This window comes from Mustela lutreola, chromosome 5 (genome assembly GCF_030435805.1).
Source record: "Mustela lutreola isolate mMusLut2 chromosome 5, mMusLut2.pri, whole genome shotgun sequence".
Taxonomy (NCBI): Eukaryota; Metazoa; Chordata; class Mammalia; order Carnivora; family Mustelidae; genus Mustela; species Mustela lutreola.
The window spans coordinates 59,617,940-59,638,171 of NC_081294.1; the positions used below are offsets into that span (position 1 = coordinate 59,617,940).

Sequence of the window (20,232 nt, forward strand, 5' to 3'; positions counted from 1 at the left end):
CTCAGCCAACTCCTGTATGAGTTCTACACCTGCATCCCCCCTGTGAAACTCCAGAAGCAGAAAGTCCAATCCATGAATGAGATAGTCCAGAGCAACCTCTTTAAGAAGCAAGGTGAGTGCCAAGCATGCTGATGGGATGGGTGTTGCCAGAAATTTCACGATGCTCTTCATGAACTGAGTGGGCCGGAGCAACCCACCCATGGCTCAAATGTTTCTTCTGTACAACTGCTTTGGTTGGAGCAAATGCACAAAGTAGAAAAGGGCTGGCAACTTTAGCTATGAGAATCTAAATTGATTTTAAGAAGCTTTGGTTGCATCGTTTGCTCCTCCCGAGAGAGTTTAATGAGGTGGTAAATTTGGAGTCCTATACTTTAGGTCATTCTGCCGGGAGGTTTTTTCCCCTGCATGGTTTATATGCACATACCTGTGTTCAACTTGAGTGGAAGCAGGTGAACTTTCTTTTGGTAGAAGGAGTGTGTCACAGAGAAGTTCTCAAAGTTTCCAAAGGGAAAGAACAATCTAGAAGGATTGGGCAGATTCCCATGACCCTTCTCAGAGATTCTGACTGAATAGGAATTAGAGGGGTTTGTTTTGTCTTCATTAAAAAAAAAAAAATGTGAATTACTTTTGAATAGGTAATGCATCTCCATGGATCCAAATGCAAAGGTATGAGAAGGCTCCATGTGAAAAGAGTCGCTCCAAACCCCCTGCAGAGTCAGAGGATCCCTTTTCTGGAGGCAACTGGTGTTTCCAATTTCTTGTATTTGCTTGCAGGGAGACTGTCAGCAATCGGATACATACAGACTCTATTTTCTCTCCTCTTTTTATTAGTATTCTTATTACTCAAACAGTAGCAAATATCCCACTGTTCTATACCTTGTCTCTCTTCACATAATGGTATTTCCTGAAGAGCGGGGAATGACAGTGGCTTTGGGCAGGAGTGATAGTCAGAGCTTCTGCTCACCCCACTCGGATCTCTGATAACCACCCGTCCCCTGACCAGGGCCCCACCGCTAAGAACCTTGTGGTTCCCTGTTTTTGAGTTTGGTGAGCTCAATGGCCACACCTCTGGATATGGCTAGGCAGGGTTAAAAGTCAATATTCAACATCCATCTCATCCCAAGCGACACTTGACATTTCCAACATCACTTCTATCTGTGAGGGTGGAAAAAAAAAAATGACTTTTGGGGGTCAACACTGTTTTCTCTGTACTCAGGCCAACACTTCCCAATTTTTTAATTCCTCTGGCTCCACCCTGGTATCAGTGATAAAATGAGAAGCAAGAATAAGAGGTCTTAGAAAGCAGGGGGACCCGTCATCGCCCAACTGAGATTTATTCGGAGAGTTAGGTTTGAATATTTATGTAAATTGCCTGGAAGTTGCAGAATATTCCAGTAGATATTCTTTCACTGTAGATATTCTTTCCCCCCCCCCCCAATGTCTGGTTAACATGGTGCCTCCAGAATTGCTGTCTGAATCCCTATCCCTGGAGTTAAGCGTAGGAGAAGGACACAAGAAGGAAAGTTTTTTGGTAATTTTATACTCATGTCTGTGGTTTCCTGACCATTCACACAGATGCATAACAACAGATTAATGCAATAAATATATCATTTGTTTGTGCAAGGTGATCAGAAACTAATCCTGAGAAGTCTTTTTGCATTTCTTATATACTGGGTTTTCAAAAACTGAGCGTTCTGTGGTTTTCATGTTCTGACTTTCCCTTCAGAATGAATTGCCCTCACTCTGAAAGCTTTGTAGTATGCCTGCCCCTTCCCGCCCCAGCAGTTTCTTCCCGGATTTCAGGTGGTGTCACTGTGGAGATGAATCGAGTCCCACCCCAGGGATGTGGCAAGGGTGACTTTAGCTACATATGGTGCTGCACCGCACAGGCAGCAGAGGGTGGGGCTACTTGGCTCGCCTTCGTTGTTCTGAGCTGCGGTCATTGTCAGGTGCCCGGCTTAGCATCAAGGCCAGATGGAGTGCTCACACCACCCTGGAAGGGGCATGTGGTGTCAACTCCAGGCTGCTGGAAGTCGAAGTAACTCCTTTACTGGAGTCACATCTCCTGGGCTGGTGGTGGCCCCTGAGAGTGAGCATAATCACAGAGCAGGCTGGACAGCTGCTGCTCACCAGTCCTGCTGTGTCTCTGAGTTCCTGATTCAGTAAAAACCCTCTGATTAATATTAACAGACAGAAGGCCAGCCTCAGTGTTGTACACAGAAATGAAATGCAAAATTCTTACCTTTAAACACTTACAGAGGCTAGAAATAACTGAACAGAGAGCTCTTTGGGGACCCCTTTAAAGGGGAGGCTATATATAATTAGTCTGTCCATCCTTGGTTCATATGTGAAAGCAGTATGTGTAGAGAGGAGGTAACTGCTCTCCTGTGATTGATTTGCTATGTGAACCCTCTTCCCAAAATAACCCCAAAGGGAAACTTCAACTCATACCCTCTCTTAAGTGTTCAGGTTCCAAATGAATACAATCTGAATTCATATGTTTACTGGGGGGTCACTGGCTCCTGGGTGAGTGTCTCCTTTATACCCTTAAATAAGGTGAGTTTGATTCCTTGGCCCAGTTTGAGCTGTAATGAAATCCCTCCTGTTGTTCTCCCTGTGAAGTGTCTTGTGCCTCAGGGATGGGATTTGCTTTGAGCCTGCACTCATTTAGCTGCCAGATGTGCAAATTGCCTGGAGTATTGTCGGTGACAGTAGCTGGTACTCACAGCCTTAAACATTTGTATTGACATCAAGCAGAGGGGCCAGAAGGCTTTTAAGTACTTTCTGAAATGTTGGCAGACTATCCTATTGGCCTATCTTCAGGAGGATCCTATGGCGAAGAGGGAGAGAGAAGGTTTACCGGTTGAGACATTGTTCTTGTATCCTGGCCTGGGCTGAATTCCTCCCTAGTTCATCTTCTTATCAGCTGTGTGACCACGGGCAATTTTCTTAACCTCTCTGAACCTCAGTAAACTCATCTATAAAATGGAAAAATAATAATGTCTGTCTTAGAAGGCTGTTGTGTGGGCTAATTGGTGAATACTGCATTTAAAGTATTTATCATAGCATAATGTACTATACTAAGTAGTAGCTGTTATTACTGGGGTTATGGCTACTATTTCTTCTGCTCCCTTCATTTTCCTAGCTTCTGTTCTGACCTTCCAATTCTTTTCAGTAAGAGAGTCCCTTCATGTTTGACAGTTACATGTAGCCCTAAGCCAAGCTTCCTTGCTTTCCTGGAAGCTACATGTATATCTTCAACCTCTAAGAAACACAGAACTTAATCAATAAAAGGGTCTTGGCCTCTATGTGCTTCTTACTCTGGTTTTGAATGGTTTTGTCCAGTCTTAATTTCATTTCCCCATAGTTTTGCAAAGGGCCCATGCTATGTATGCCTACAAGAAGTATAGGTCAAAGTGAGATGTTTGTGCTTTCTCATCTTATTGTTTATCTTGCTGTAGGCCTCAACATAAATAGTTTGGAACATTTGCCAGTCATCCTTTTTGATGGTTTGTTCCATGGGGCCCTTTTAACATACAAATACACACACTTTCCCCCCTTTTTATTTCATGGGAGCAACTAGTCTCAACTCTTACTAGACCTGTGATTTTGAGTAAATTACTTAATCCTTATAACTCTCAATTTCCTCATCTGTAAAGTGGGCATAACCACAGAACGGGTCTCATTGGTTTGTTGTGTGGACTCAGTGGCATGATATGGCTTTTAAGCCTGAGGTATGAGAGGGTTAAGAATTTCAAGCAGCCAGGGTCACACAGGGAGGAGCTCACCTGGTGTGAATGACTTCAGGGTTTAGGGAGAGGAGAGCTAGGAAATCTATGGAGACTAATTTGCGGTCTTCTTCAACTCAAGCCCAGACTTGCTTGCTGGTAGTGATGGAAGAAAGGAATAGACGTGCTCCGAGAAAGCTCTGAGGGGAGTCTACGAGAAAAGCAAACCTTATGCGCCTTTGGAACAGATTTGTCCCTATGAGAACCTAATCTCTAAGTAATGTGTCTTTTTAGTCTGATGCTAATCAGATGAACCATCTGGTTCAGTGTAAACTGCTTTAGGATCCACATTGCTCGTTTTTCTCAACTTCCAAAACAAACAGACGAGGAGGAGAGGGAGAGATGGAACCCAGAGATAGAGACAGAGAAAGAGAGACAGAGACAGAGACAGGGTTCCGACAGAGATTTGGAAGTTATTCCAGTGTTTATTTTCAACTAGTGGGCTTTTCTTTAGAAACTTTATTGAGAAGCTCTTCTGTGAGTACAAAGCATCCAGCTTCTCTTTTTTCAGGATGTCATTTCCTTCTTTCTTCTTCCTCTTATCTGTTGCCCACAGCATGTGGAGCTGCGAGGACCTCAGTTCACCGTGGGGGGTAAGGGCATTGATGGCTGTGCCCAATACCATAGGGGGTTTATCTTTGTTAATCCGCACATCACAGAAGCACTGGCCTGGGAATAGAGGAAAGTCCTCTCATTGTGCTGGTATTACTTTGCGTGGTGAAATTATGTAACACCTCTGAGCCTCCGAGAGTCCACCTCTGAGGACGTGAATAGAAATGTTGCCATGAGAATATGGACTTTTGATTCAGGTAATTCTTGTTTCTGATCCTGCCCTGGTCACTTACTACCTGTGTTCCTTTGAACAAATAGCCCTTGGAACCTTGATTCCTTTAGCTACAAAAATGGGATAATGTATGTAAAACAACCAGCAGAGTACTTGACGCACTTGCTACTTATTTAAAAGCACCTGTTACGCCTAGTGTATAACAATAATAGCCAAAAGAATAATAATGTCATCAACTGCATCTTGGAGAAAAAGAGAGACATATATGTATTAAATGCCAACTATGCATTAGGTGTTATTAAACATGTATTAAATTCTCACTACAATCCAATATCATAGGTGTTATTATTCCCATGTTATAGATGGAGAAACCAAGGCCTGGAAAGTCAAGTAACTTTCATCTCAGTGAGACCAAATATTACACAGTTTATTAGGGTATTCATGTATTAGGCTCTGTGATGCTGGGATAAGACATACATCCCCAAATCTCAGTGGTCTAGCAATGGGAAGATTTATTTCTCTCTTTTACAAAGTCTGATGAGGGCTCTGTGCATTTTGTCCCTTCTGAAGCTATTCCAGCTGGTACCATGGCCTCCATGCAGAAGGGAAGAGGGAGGGAGGATGGATAGCCACGCTTATTAACTACCACAGCCTGAAAGTGACACCCACCACGTCCATCCAAAGTCCCTTGGCCAGAACCCAACACAAGTTCCCAACCCAGCTGCAAGGGAATCTGGAAGTGAAGGAACGCACGTGGAATATTTGATGAGTGTTGTCTCTGCCATTCACCAGTATTAAGCATTAGAGCTGGATTCAGAACCCAAGTCATTTGAATAACAAAACTCATCTTCCTTCTCCTAAATCTGCTTTATTCTCAGAATGAATAAAAAGGAGACCATAGTGCCTATTTTCTGTTTGAAAGTGCTTCCTTCTTGATATTAGAAAAAAGTGCCTCCCGAGGGAATTTTTTTCTTCCATCTTCCACTCTTCGTCGCTGTTTCAAATGCTGGGAAACTCTCTTAGAGCTGTGCCCAGGGACTTTTGCCTGGGTGGAAAATGGGATTCTTGATATCAGTAGTAGCTATGTTGTTGCAGCTTTTCAGAGCAAGCAGTGGTGTTAGCGGGCCACCTAGGGCTCAGGGTGTCCACATCAGGTGGGGCTCTGGAGGGAAAAGGCAGTAAGGGAACAACTCCTCTTCCTCCCAGGACATGCACTAGTCTTGTGGTGGGCTTCTTATCTCTTCCAACATTGTACACAGCCTTCCACAAGTCTTCTCTTTGCAAATATTGCCTAGGAGGCATTCTCCCTCCCCAGTGCCTTCCTCCACACCAGCCACTGACCAATAGCTCCTGCTCATCCCTTTAAGACCCAAACCTGATGTCTACAGTAAGTAGGCATTTCAGCCCCATCCCATTCAGCATTTACTCATTTTCCACTATAGGTGGAGCCTGGGAAGTAGTGGGGATACAACTGTTGCAAGTTTGCAAATTTCTGTATCAAGTTCAATGTGCAAAAATGATAAAAGCTTCTAATTTTTGTTTCTTTGTTGGTTTAAAGTCTGATCTTTTTGAGTCTTTGCTTTGTATTGTGGCAACTTAAAATTCTCATTTAATGGTATCTTGTGGCTTCAAATGTAACCAGTCTTTCAGATTCAAAATATTCCCCTCTCTCTTTCCAATGTTGCATCTGGCACAGTTCCCAGGGACCAAATTAGGAAAGGAAATAAGAATTAGCTTTTGATTTTCCCCCAATCTATCCAAAATTTTTCTCTTTGGGACTTTGGCTCAAGAGGGAATGTTGGCACACGTACATATGTGGCTATATATCTCAGTCTCAGGCAGAGGGGTCACTAGCCTTCCCCTGTGTCACATACTCTTCCTTTCTGAGGAAGCCTTCCCCACCTCTCCCCTGGGGGCTATAAAAATGGGATGGCTGCAGGATACCTGACCAATAGGGGAAGGTGGGACCGTAGAGAGTTCAGTGTGATCAGATTACTATCTTCAGTTCACAAAGGGGATAAAACAAGGGATAGACCCTCTGTGAGGGAGATTTCTCAAACCTTAGGTGCACCTGGGGAGTTTATTAAAGTTGCAGATTCCTGGACCCTATGACAAAGATTCTGACCCTGAAGATGTTGGCAAGGAGGGTGGATTAGATAATGTATGGTTACCAGCCCTCCAAGGGGATTCTGATAAAGATGGTCCTCCGGCCGATGACTCTGGAGTTGGAAGCACAATGCCAGGAGCTTAAGTGGGAGAAAAGAGAGCAGTGTGGGCAGCGAGGAATGGCTCCCACAGTGTGTAGTGCGACTGGCACCGTAATACATGGCACCGCCATATCTGCTCTCTTACTTGCCTGTTCATGGGACTGTCTGTGTTGATGAAGTGGACCCCTTACAAATAAGGGCTATGATTTGTTTATGTGCCTACTCTGCTTAGAGTTTCACTGATGCCAGTTTTCAGAAACTGGTCTTTGGACTTGGGCAGTAATACAATTCAATGGCCAGAGTTGCTTACAAAGGGGGAAAGGAGAGAAAGGACTTTGTACAGAACTGGAAGCATCACAGTACTTGATTCATAATACACCTCATCATTGGTCCACATAAGCACCTGCTTTTCCTTATTTACATGGTCAGTTAGTTATTGTTAACAATAAGTTAAACATTCAAAAACAAAAACTAGAAATTTAACAATCAATTACACATGACCATGTGACTCTGTCTTTCTCTAGCTAAGGTGACCACATTCTTGTGTCTTCCTTAACATTCTTCTGCTTTCCTTTTCATGCAGTTTTATTGTGTCTGTATATCCCTAGTACTCTGGTTATTTTATCTTTATAAAAAGGGTATTGAACCGTGATACTAAGATATATCCATACAAAGATATATCCATATTGCAGGTTGTTCGAGTCCCTTGTTTTGATGACTGTGGAAGTTTCCATCATGTGACTAAACCATGTAATTTTAAGCACTTGGGCTATTTCAATTTTTCTCTATTGTAAGCATTGCTGCTAAGAACATTCTTGTACATGCCTCTTGTTGCAAATGTCCAAGCATCTCTTCTGTGTATGCAACTACTGGAAGATTTTCTTGGTCATAAGGACCTGAAAGTTTGACTTCAGGAGATGGTGCCAAACTGTCTTCCAAAGATGGTCACACGAGTTTACATTCCCTTCGTGCATGAAGGATCCTGTAGATCTATATTCCTTCAACACTGAGTATTATCCCACTTCTTAAGTTTTACCAGAGACAGAGGTGTAAGACAAGTCTTCCCTGTCTTAGGTTGCATTTCCCCGATCACCGATGATTATGAAAATCCTTTCTTACATTCCTTTGTTGCTTGTGTTTCATGCCTATGATATGTCTGTCCATGTCTTTTGTTCATTTTTCTGTTGGGTTGGTTGTATTTCTCTTGTTGACTTGCAGGATATTTTTTTCCCCTTTAATTTTTTATTTTTTATAAACATATATTTTTTATCCCCAGGGGTACAGGTCTGTGAATCACCAGGTTTACACACTTCACAGCACTCACCAAAGCACATACCCTCCCCAATGTCCATAATCCCACCCCCTTCTCCCAAACCCCCTCCCCCCAGCAACCCTCAGTTTGTTTTGTGAGATTAAGAGTCACTTATGGTTTGTTTCCCTCCCAATCCCATCTTGTTTCATTTCTTCTTCTCCTACCCACTTAAGTCCCCATGTTGCATCACCACTTCCTCATATCAGGGAGATCATATGATTGTCTTTCTCCGCTTGACTTATTTCACTAAGCATGATACGCTCTAGTTCCATCCATGTTGTTGCAAATGGCAAGATTTCATTTCTTTTGATGGCTGCATAGTATTCCATTGTGTATATATACCACATCTTCTTGATCCATTCATCTGTTGATGGACATCTAGGTTCTTTCCATAGTTTGGCTATTGTGGACATTGCTGCTATAAACATTCGAGTGCACGTGCCCCTTTGGATCACTACGTTTGTATCTTTAGGGTAAATACCCAGTAGTGCAATTGCTGGGTCATAGGGCAGTTCTATTTTCAACATTTTGAGGAACCTCCATGCTGTTTTCCAGAGTGGCTGCACCAGCTTGCATTCCTACCAACAGTGTAGGAGGGTTCCCCTTTCTCCTTCTTGCAGGATATTTTATGCATTCTTCATACGCATCTTTGGCTGGCCTTATGTATTATGGATATCTTCTCTCATTCATACACTTGTAACTTATCTTCATTTACTTAAAATGTAATTTCTTAACAAAAGTTCTTACTTTTAATATCAATTTATTGATCATTGTAATAGTCAAATCTTTTGTCTTGTTTAAGAAATCTTTCTCAATCCCAAAGCCTAAAAGATTTTCATTTAAATTTTTACTAAGAATTTTGTAATTTTATTTTTGATACACAAGTTTGTAATCAATCTACAGAACTATGTTTTACATACAGTGTGAGGTAGGAGTCGGATTTTATCTTATTTGCCATTTAGCCATACACTGTTCTCAGTTTCATGTGTGGGACAGTTTATTTTCCTCATCTCAGTGTTATGTTGTATTTCGAGGACACTACTCTTCCCTGGGGACTTGAGGGCAGGGAGATGCTGGAGCCTGTGTTCAATCCCTGGTCCACAGTTTACTAGTTGAAGGTGGAGAGGTCAGGAGAATCAGGCCTCTTTTTCCATAGACAAGCCCCAAATTAGGCTCCTGTGTTAACGTTGTTTTCTTGTGGTATGTGGCAAGACATAGCACTTCTCCAGGCTTAGACCTTCTCAGTTAGGAAAGAAATGAAATGGTTTCTTCGAATGATCATTGGTCTTAGCCAAAAATTGCTTGTGTCCATAAAGTGGGTTTTTTTTTTTTTTAATGTATCTGATTTTAAAAAGGAGGGCATGGATGGCATGAAGCACTAGGCATGGTACATAAACAATGAATCTTGGAAACATAAAAAAAATAAATAAAATTTTAAAAAAATTAAAAAAAAAAACAAACACTGAACTAACAGTAAAGAGACCTGAATAATAGCAACAATAGTAATATGAACAGTTGACGTTTACTGAGTGCTTCTTATACACCAGGCAGTTTGCTACACACTAATGTCATTATCTCATTTACTGCATAGCTGTGTGGCCTTGGGCAAGCCACTTAACCTCTGCAGAGCAACTATACAGTCATGACATTGAACAAGATTTTCCAGAGCTCTAGCAACATGAAAACCTATGATTTAAAAAATCATTCTCTGATTCACAATGATAATATTGCTGAGTCTTTTGAACATCATTTTGTGCCTAAAACCCCTTTCTCCCATATATTGCTCCCAATACTTTACAATATTCTGCCAGAGTTGGGAGCAAGGAATGAGGCCATTTTACAGAAGGTCTAACAGATGAAGGGAAACTGCATGATGCCTTCAGGGTCACGGAGCTAGGCTCAGAACCCTGGTAAAGGTAAAAGGATTTGTGTGTCAGAGCCAATTTATTTTCTTCAAGAAAGAGCTGTTGAGTTTTGAGAGCCTAAGGTTTTTTTTTTTTTTTTTTTTTTTTTTTTTTTTTTTTTTTTTCATCAGAGCACTTGGAGACATCAGAGATCTTCAAATAGGGGTTTGCCCCTCCCACTTACAGTGTTACAAAGCCACATCCAGTTCCAAAATGTCCCTTCCACACTTGGAAATCTGAGAAGAGGCTGTCCCTCACATCCCTTCCCTTTTCAATGTGACTGATCGCAGAATTCAATCTCGGGAAGAAACTTTCAGATCTAGAATTAGAGAAGACAGTGATTTAATAAGCTGCAAAAAAAAACCCAGGAGAGATTTGGTAAAGGGTTCCTTTTTTTTTTTTTTTTTTGGCTGACGTGAAAAGAAATTGGCATACAATCAAAGAAAAGAATCCCTCTTGAACCTCCCCAAATACTTAGAATAGTAGCTTTTAATGACATTATGAAGTATGATTTAATTGGGGGGGGAATCCCAAATTACCTCTTTAATGGCAATCCAAATCAACTCTTCTGTAATTAAAAAAAAAAAAAAAAAAGCTCCTCATTAAAATTAGAGAACTGCTAGCTCAGGCTGTTTCTGTGCCTTTCAATCCATGACCCATGGGTTTTCCCCCCAGTTCTGGAGTGATTCTTTACATGAGAGGGGACATACACAATGAGAGAGCTTCTGTAGATCTTTATACATTTATATGTTGACTCCCAAATTGTTTTGTTTGTTTTCTTTGTGGGATTATAGTCATGGGTTGTTTAAATTATAGTGAGGCAGGGTGTTAGGACATTCTGAGGCATTGATGAGGACCTGTTTAAGTTTGATTTTGCTGATTTCTCCCCCACAACATTTTCCTAGAATAGAAGGAAGTTTCCTTAAGACCACAATACAGCTGAATTGAAAACCAGCTGCAAATTCATTTCAATTCATGTGATATTTATTGAAATTCTAAAATTGTAGCTAGCACTATGCTATGGGGAGTATGAGAGAAAGATAGTCATAAATAATTTTATGGCCACTATTTATTTAACCATTATTTTGTGCCGGACACCATGCTGTCTTTTCACCCATTTTCTCATTATCATGACCTCCCTGTAAAGTACAGGTATTAATATCCCCATTTTACAGGCGAGGCAACTAACATTTAGAGAGGCTGAGAAAGTTGTCAACAGTCACAGACCAATACCATGTCAGGGTAAGGATTCGAGTTGGGGTCTGTCTGGTTCCCAAGTAGACTCTCTGAATTTCTGTGCAACGTGGCATTTAAACAGAAGAGTTTCTGTCCCCCTGAGGAGCTTAGCATTGGGAGAACAAAGATTTATCCCAGAGGTCTTCAAACTTGAGCCTGCACATGAAGGTGATAGAAATAAAGATGTAAGTGCACCTGGGTGCCTCAGTCATTTGAGTATCTGGTTCTTGATTTTGGCTCAGGTCATGATGTCATGGGTCTTGAGAAGGAGCCCTGCATAGAGTCCTGTGCTCAGCAGGGATTCTTTTCCCAGAGGTTCTTTTCCTCACCCTCTAACCCTCCCCCAACTTGTGAGTGTGCTGTCTCTCTCTCAAATAGGTAAATAAATCTTTTTTAAAAAAGAAATGAGGATTCAGATTAATAGTTATTATGCCTTTTAATAAAATAACCTTATCAATATGTACTTTAATAATAATAAATCTTCCATTATATTTTTAAAAAATTTTTTAAAGATTTTATTTATTTGAGAGAGAGAGATAGAGAGTGACAGAGATAGCGAGAGCACAAGCAGTGGGAGAGGCAAAAGGAGAGGGAGAAGCAGGCTCCCCATGGAGCAGGGAGCTCCACATGGGGCTCGATCCCATGATCTCTGGGATCATGACCTGAGTCGAAGGCAGATGCTTAACCAACTAAACCACCCAGGTGCCCCCAGTTATGTTTTTTATAACAGATTTTTTCTTAACCTATGAAACATGTGAGAACTTTCTTTACTTCCTAAAGACATGTGATGCCTTTTATTTTGTCCTAGGACACAGTGCCATTGGGTCAATCAGTCACTTCCTCACCTCAGACAGAGACAAGTATACAGAGAAATATTTCTCTACTGCTAAGAAAGCAGCATGAGAATGATCAATGGAAGCTCAGCTCATGGTGGGGAGGCTACAGGGAATGGTGAGGACCTGGAGGGGGAGTCCATGCCATGGGTATAGAGGACACCTATGGATCAGTGCCAACTGTTTGTTGCCACTTCGATATGTGGACTCAATGCTACCCGATCTTCCCCTCTTTGAAGAGAAGTTCCACAAATGTGTTTTTACGTGAAGCCTGCTGATATATTTTTTAAGCAATAGGCAAGCCGAACAAAACCTGCATATGGATTTATGATTTATGGATTTAAAATAATTTATAGGATTTGGGTAAGTTTATTAGAAGTGTATAGGCTTATTTAAAAATAACCCTGCATATGACTACTACCAGAATTCAGTGAGAACAGTGCTTTTGGAATGCTGGGGACAGGTTCATGGAGAAGGAAGGTGGGTGGGGTACAGGCCCTCTGGAGAACAGCCTCCAGGGCAACCCTATAGTGTCAGAGGTGGAATGCTGTCTCCCTGAAGACCCCTGACTTTCAAACCTCAGAACTCAGGGCTCATCCTTGCCTGACACACTCCCTCCCATGCTAATGGGGTCTTTGACCACATCAAAAGCTTCCTCGGACATATTCCTAGGAATGCTGGTCCACGGTTGGAAAAACGACATTTATTATTTACAGAAAGTAGTATTATTAAAACATTGTGTTCTTGTAGGACAATTTGAAATATATAAAAGTATCTGTGAACTCATAATTTAGAGGCAACCATTGCTTACTCTTCCTGTCTTTTGTATCATATATTTTACATAATTGGGATAATGCTTCACCAGGTTTGTAATCTGATTCTTTCACTGAGAATATTTTCCCACATCATTTTCAAGGACCTCATAGGACTCTGTTGCATAGACGGGCTATAACTGATTTCACTATTTTCCTATTTAGGGTCATTTGGGTTCATTTAATTTAATGTTAGAAAAACTTGCTGGAACTCACAGCCTTGATAAAAAATCTTGGGCCTCTGTGCTCATTATTTCTTCACTGTTAGACATGAAGCTTGCTCAGCTCTCCCAGTGCTTCTTGAGGATCCGATTTCCCCTTCTTCTTCCCCTATAACACACAAACATGTGCGCGTGCAACATGCACACACACACACACACACACACACACACACACACAGTCATACCCAGGATTCCATTGCATTCTTAAGTGATAGACTCAGCAGAGAGCCGACCATATTGTTCTCAGTGAAGAGCTGGAGTGGTACGATCCAATTTGGGAAGGGCATGTTATTACAGCTCCACTGTCATCCCCGATGGTAGGGGGTGTGTCTGTGTGTGGATATGCTCCGCAGTACCAGGCACTTAAACGCAACCACATTGAGAGCCCTCATTAGCCCCAGGCAGCCGAAGTGGATTTGCTGCGTGTGATACCCTCTAGGCTGGAGCGATTGCCCAAGTGGAACCCGACACCAGAGCAAGGGGGGAAGCCAATTATTCAAAGGCAAATAAGGCTCTAATTATGGCTTCAGCTAACAAGGATAAAATTATTTGAGGAGAGACATCCCATTTTTGAAGTAAGCACAGCACAGGACCATCATTTAGAACAAGGGCTTGGATCTAGTCCTGACGGTGCTGCCTTCACCAGGACACTTCACCTCTAGGAGCCTCTGACTCCTTCCCTGCCAGATGGGAGCAGCATAGGCTGCTCACCTCACAGGTTTACTGTGAGCACTGTAGGCATCATGCCTGTGGGAGGCGTAGAGGGGTCTGGTACTTAGGAAGGGCTCATAAACGGAGCATCACCAGCCTTATCTGTGACTATTATTAGTATTACTGTTACCGTAATCATCCAATAGGGGAACAGAATGTGAAACCAGAACTCAGGAGACCTGGGTTCTCAGCTTTGCAGTTTTCTGTTAATTCCAGCTTAGAAGTGAATGACTCTCAATTTTATATTCCTTGTCTCTCACATGACAGGCTTGGATTAGGGGCTATGTCGGGTGTCCCCCTTGGATGTTTGTGGACCTACCTGTGCTGAGAGCTATACATCATTCTCTTCACAGAGTCTCACGCCAGCCCTACTCACAGAGGGTACTATTCTCTTCCTTTTCCACACACACACAGGAAGCTGGGATCCAACACCCCACTCCCAATTTCCATACTACCCTTAACTGTCTGCAGGTTCCCAGCATACAGATTTGTTGGCTGCACTCAAGGTTTTTGAATGTCTGAGATGGTGATGCCCTCTTTTACTCAATCCATCCCAAAACAGTAGATGCAAAAGTCCAGAAGGAGACTCCTGTCAGACTTCGGGGGCAGCTTGTGATACCTCAGCTCTATTTAACATAAACAGAATTGATAAACACTTGTTCTCCTTGGCTGGTGGGTTATTTCGAGAGTTACCTAAAGGAGTGCATAGGCATGTGTGTGTTAAAGAATTGAGCCCACTAGGTAGATCAGATAGATATTGGGAAGGGACATTCGCAACCAACTGTCAAGAGGAGGTCAAATTTAGCAATTCAGAGAAAATGGGAAGAAGAAGGTTCACCCTTGCGTGGATAGCAAGCCAGCCTACTTCCCTTGCTCCTCCCAGAGTCGTGCTTTCTCCCTCTCCCTCCCTGCTTTCCTCTCTCCCTCTCCCCTCTCCCTCCTTCCTCCCCCTCTGTCTAAACATCAAGACAATTTGGTTTAAACAAAGAAGTCTAGGTCTAAAGAATTCTCTGAAAAATTGATCTGTTTTTGATGAAGGATGTTGCTAGTGAGGGAGGTTGTGCTTGGGGGCGGTCAAGGGGTCCAGGGGAATTCTGTACTTTCTGTTCAGTTTTGCTGCGAACCTTAAACTGCTCTTAAGAAAAAACAATGTCTATGTTAAAAATCCAGTGACCATACACACAGAAACACAAATTGAGCTGCCTCTGCTGCCATCCATTCTGCAGAGGAAGGGGAAAAAGCCCTCAAAGATTAAGTGGCTCCAAGGAGGTCAGTTAGCTGCCCACGCACAAATTGTTACTGGAAATGTGACTCACAAGAGAGAGGTGGGGTCCTCTCTCTTTCTGATTCAAGGGCACACATCCATGCCTTAGGGAGGTGGCAAGGTAATTTATTTCATTGTTCACACCCACTGTAGGCCAGCGATTGGCGAATGTGTCTGCTGTTGCTGGCTCTCAGGGGTCCCTGCAGCAAATCCTCTGAGCCAGCTGTGGTGATGATTTCCCAGGGCTGCCTCAGGAGGAACTCACAAGGTGATTAGGTGGTGGTTCAAGCCTAACTGTGCGCACCCTGCAGCCCAGCAGCCCCCAGCTCTGCAGGTCTGACCATCCCCCCTGTCTCTGTCTTGGTCATTGCCTGGCCGCCCACTCTGCCTCCACATTTTCCCGGTGCAGCCCCATCCTTAACAATTATTTTTTTTAAGTTTTTTATTTTTTTAATTTGCTTATTGGACAGAGGTCACAAGCAGACAGAGAGGCAGGCAGAGAGAGAGGAGGAAGCGGGCTCCCCGTGGAGCAGAGAGCCCGACGTAGGGCTCGATCCCAGGACCCCGAGATCACGACCCAAGCTGAAGACAGAGGCTCCAACCCACTGAGCCACCCAGACGCCCCAGCCCCATCCTTAAATCCACTGCCTTCCCCCCTGTCCTGGAGCAAAATCTTGTCCCTTGCTCCTTGGTCTCTTCCTAACCTTGCATCAGCCATTAACTGATTCTGAGTGAGGCTCGCCTCTGCCGATGCCTTCCAGTTCCAGGATGTGAGGTGAAGGTGGCGACTGACCATGGGCTTCAGAGAGAGAGGGTGGGCTGTAGGAATTCCTCCCATGTCGTATTCCCTGCCAGAGGGAGCTACAACCATTTTTTTTCCCCGAGTCATCTAGGAAGTAGGCATACCTTACCAAGGTGAGTATTATTATTTTTTTTTTTTTTCAGACACAGCACAGTCTAATTTCATTTGGAGGAAGCATATTTCCTTTACTAATTTGGCTTTGGCCTCAATCCTTTTGGATTAGCCAATCCTGTCATTATTGTGTTGAGCAGCATTCGGTTCTCGCAACCCATCTCAAGCCTATTTTATTCTCCACGTTGTCTCTCTACTCTGGCTGAAACTGGCTCCCTTACCCAGGAAGGACAGAGTTAGCTCTGATTTGATTGTAAATTTTAAACATCCCTCCTTCTCCATAATGAAAGTGTGCTTTTTGTTTAAAAAAAAAAATGTGTGTTGGGTCCTTCTAACACACCTCTCCCTGGAGAACTCTTCGCAGGCTCTTCAAGACAGTAGGGAAATGATCAAGTCCTTCTCCTGTGAGGGTAAGCTAAAAGAGGTTGGCATCAGTGTAGTAGCTCTGGGCCCCTCGTGCCAGGAGCTCCTGGCCACAGAGGACATTCCTCCTGGTTTGCACTTGGTTTATCAAAAGTCAAACAGATGCAGTAAGAATCCACATATTATAGATCTGAGGAGGCTCTGATCCTTTTGATGCTTTTCTGGGGGATCCCCTGTATTTGCACCTTCTTGCATTCAGGTAAAGAGGGTTTTCTCTCTATTCTAAATAACTGGCATTGAGTAGATCCTCAATGCATGTTTATAGGATGAAGGAACAATTATCTTAATTGAAGGAGGATAACATAGTCCATTTGGAGAAAGTAAGTTGGAAGATTTGAACTCTAGTCCCACAAAGCTACTAACAAGCTGTGTGACTCTGGATAAACCACTTAACCTCTCTGGGCTCCATTCTTCATGCGTATCATCAGAGAGATGGAGCTCTAAGATTGTGTCCATCTGCATCAGTAAATTTGTATTGCCAGAACAGCACAAAAAAAGAGGTAGCAACTTTCAGGTACAATTAAAACTGCCTGAAAAACATTTGTTGTGCTGGGGTTTTTGAGGGCACTTGTGTCAGTCTGACATGAAAGACACTGAAGGACTCACTGTGTTCAGAGGTATCCTGGGCAGTGGATTTATTGTTCACAGGCCATAGCTGAATCCATTAGGAGGTTTGTTCAGGGCTGGGTCTGTGTTTGCTGGCTTGGGGGACCTGGGACTCCACCAGTCTTCTGAGCACTTGGAGAGGGGGTAGTAGTCTGGACAACGGGATCCTGCTTGCAGGTGGATTTTTCTCTTCATGCACATATTTCCACAGGTCTCAAAATATTTGGTTTTCATCAGCCTTGCCCCTCCCTATCAATGTCCCTGATTTGTCAGAATCTGTGTGCAATGAAATGCTTGGTTTGGTTTGCTTTATAGGGATTCTGGGCTCCCTCTGGTTGCAACTGCAGGTTTTTAAATTAATTACAGCCCAGGTAGCAAGAGGTTCAGTACAGCACTCTGCTGTCTGTTCAGTGCCTGTGCCAAGAAATCAAGAGGTCCCAGTCACCTCTCAGGAAAATTTGTGGTGTTTCAGGGGCCTACAGTGAGTTGCAAATCTTGATAGATGGTGGGACCAGTCTGCAAACAGCAGAATGGCTTATGCTGTGGGTTCAGCGGGAAAAGAAAAAAATAATTCTCTGAGCACAAGATGTGTTGCTCCCTCATCCTAGTTTATCAGGAGAGCTCAGCCACACACTTCAAGAGACAGACCTTGGGATTTGTGGAAGAGAGCAGGAGAATGGCTGTCTTATGGCTCTGATGCCTGACTCCTTCCATGTGGCCAAGCTTTTTGCAGCTTTTTGCTCCCCCACCCTACCTTTCTCCCTCTCTTGCCAACGTAGGGGAGAAAACTGGGTAGCCCTCCCTAGTTTCTGCCCCTGGTTGGTCCCGGAGAAAGGGGACTTCCTCAGGATGCCCTGTGGCATGGTTGCAGATCTCCAGCTGCTTCTTTTTTTGCCCAAGGGTCAGAAATGGGGGGTACAGAGAGAAGAGGAGTACTGCCTCAGGGCGAATCCAGTTCTTTCCACAACTACCCAGCGTTCCAGTTCTCAGCTATATCCAGCTCTGTCCTGCCTGCTTTTGCGTAGGGGAGAACATCTACCCCGGCGGCTTAGTGCCATCGTGATGTCCATAACCCCCGGACCTAATCTATAGCGAAGTCTTTGCTTTCACCTCAAGACCCATATCTTTAACTGCCTCTCCCACATCTCAAATTCCATACAGGAGAGACAGAGACATTTAGAACAGGGTTTTCAATTCAATAAATTTTTATTGATTCTCTGCTCTAAACAAAGCATTGAGAAGCCATTTAGAAAATATAGACTTGGCAAAAACATGGTGATGTCCTCAAGGAGCTTGCCTTCATTGGCAAAATGAGACATTCTTCATTAAAATGCAGGATGAATGTTCTATAGTAGAGCTATAAGCAAAGTACCATGGGACTGCAGAGGAGAGAGCTAGATGATTCAATTTTTCTTGTTTACAATATCAAAAAATTTATTTAAGAAAATCAAAGGAAAACCAATGAGTTTCAAAACTGTAAATAGACTTTCTCAAATTTTAAGCTAGATTTTGGTAATCTCTGATTTTTTTTTTCACGACTTTTTTTTTTCCCCCAAGTTTTTTTTTTTTTTTTTTTTTTTTTTTTATGGCTTTCTTGACTTTTGCCCCTAGAGAGTTTCTTGTATGGTGTCCTTACCAAAGACTTACTGAGTTCTGAAAAGACATTATGGGACTTACTCATTTCGTTTTATAATTGAGTTGTATCCTTCTACGAATTTGGAAAAGTCATATCACTTCTTTGGTTCTGTTTATTTATCCATAATATGGGATAATAATAGGGCTGAGCTGATATAAATATTAAATGAAATAATGCTTAGTACAGTCCCTGGATGATAAAAATGCCCATAAGTGGTAGCTTAACATTAATATAATTATTATTTTCATTAAGTTTTCACTTATAATTATTGTTTTTGTTTTCATTATTATCAGTTCAGAGGCGAAGTCAATGTAGAGCATTAAAAATAAATTGTTGCTTAAATTGACTTTTTCAGAATATCAAGATAGGAAAAAAACTGTGAGAAAGAGAATATATATACGTACTGTTGTAATTCTGATAATAGTTACTTTTTAGGTTGTTGTCATTCTGTTACAGTTATAGAAACTTGCTTAACTATACCAGATCATGCAAATGAACAACCTTATAGTTACTTACTGGTTTTTTACTACTGATCTTTTTTCCCCCCTCTATCTACTTTTCTTATAGGAAGGGGGAGGTAAGACCTATAAGTTGAATCAACACCCTCTATTAGTCACCTGGCATAAACTATCACTTGACTGAGGCAAATGTTTAGGTGATGGTTTGTAAGGTTGATTTAAAAACAGAGCTTTGCCCATTGGCTTCCAAAGTCAAGGGATGCACAGGCATATATCCTGGACAGTCAGCTTCTGTTGTGCCTGGATTGCAGTCGATTTTATCGATTTTTTTTTTTTTCCCAACACAACAGCTTCAAAGGCTCTTCTGCCCCAAAGTAGCTGATCTTTTCAAATCTTTGCTACTTCTTCCTGGTACCACTTTCAAATAACAGGGTAAATGCAATTAACAACTGAAAACTTTAGTTGATGTGAAGATATGCTAGAATATGTTTAAAGGTTTCACAATACACAGACACATAGAGTTGAGCAACTCCTTGGAGAGATTGTCCGATCCAACCTTCTCATTTTACATGACCTACCCAAGGTCACACAGTGAGTTATTTGCAGAGATGAGAAGCCTGGGATCCCAGTTTTGATTTCTTTCTTGGTACTTGTGTTTTTCAAAGTGTGGATATGTATCACTGGATGCAAAAGTATTTTCCTTGGCATGGAGGATAATTTTAGGTATGCACCACTAAACTACTATACCACAGAAGCAGAAGATCATTCTATTCCAACTCCCTTTCAATCTTTCTGGTTATGTCAAGGATTATATGCTTTTGCTGTTTTGTCTTTAATCTTTCTCTACTAATCTCCTTTGATAACATGGGAGCAGACTTCAGACTTAAGTTCCTCTTGGAATTTAATAAAAGTTTTTTTTTTTAAATAGTATTGATTGTTACATTTACCTTTCATGTATGGCAAGCAATACCAGTTTTCTAACAAAAATAGTAAATTTTTCTTTTAAAAGTAGATAAGCAGATTATAATGCAGCTAGTTTATGAAAAAACATTAGGTGAATAATAGTGCAGGGTATAAATTATGAGCAGTACATGGTGGGTTTCACATTGACAAAAATAATGGTT

At 42.2% G+C, this 20,232-nt stretch overlaps 1 protein-coding gene across 3 annotated transcripts in view; it reads left to right on the forward strand.

Annotated features, from left to right (window-relative positions):
• DOCK2 (dedicator of cytokinesis 2) overlaps positions 1-20,232 on the forward strand; it is a 417,788-nt gene that overhangs the window by 111,993 nt on the left and 285,563 nt on the right. For all 3 annotated transcript variants that reach the window (XM_059174270.1, XM_059174267.1, XM_059174268.1), the window contains exon 25: positions 6-112. In XM_059174270.1, the coding sequence (XP_059030253.1) occupies positions 6-112 (107 nt within the window). The remainder of the gene's footprint in view (positions 1-5; positions 113-20,232) is intronic.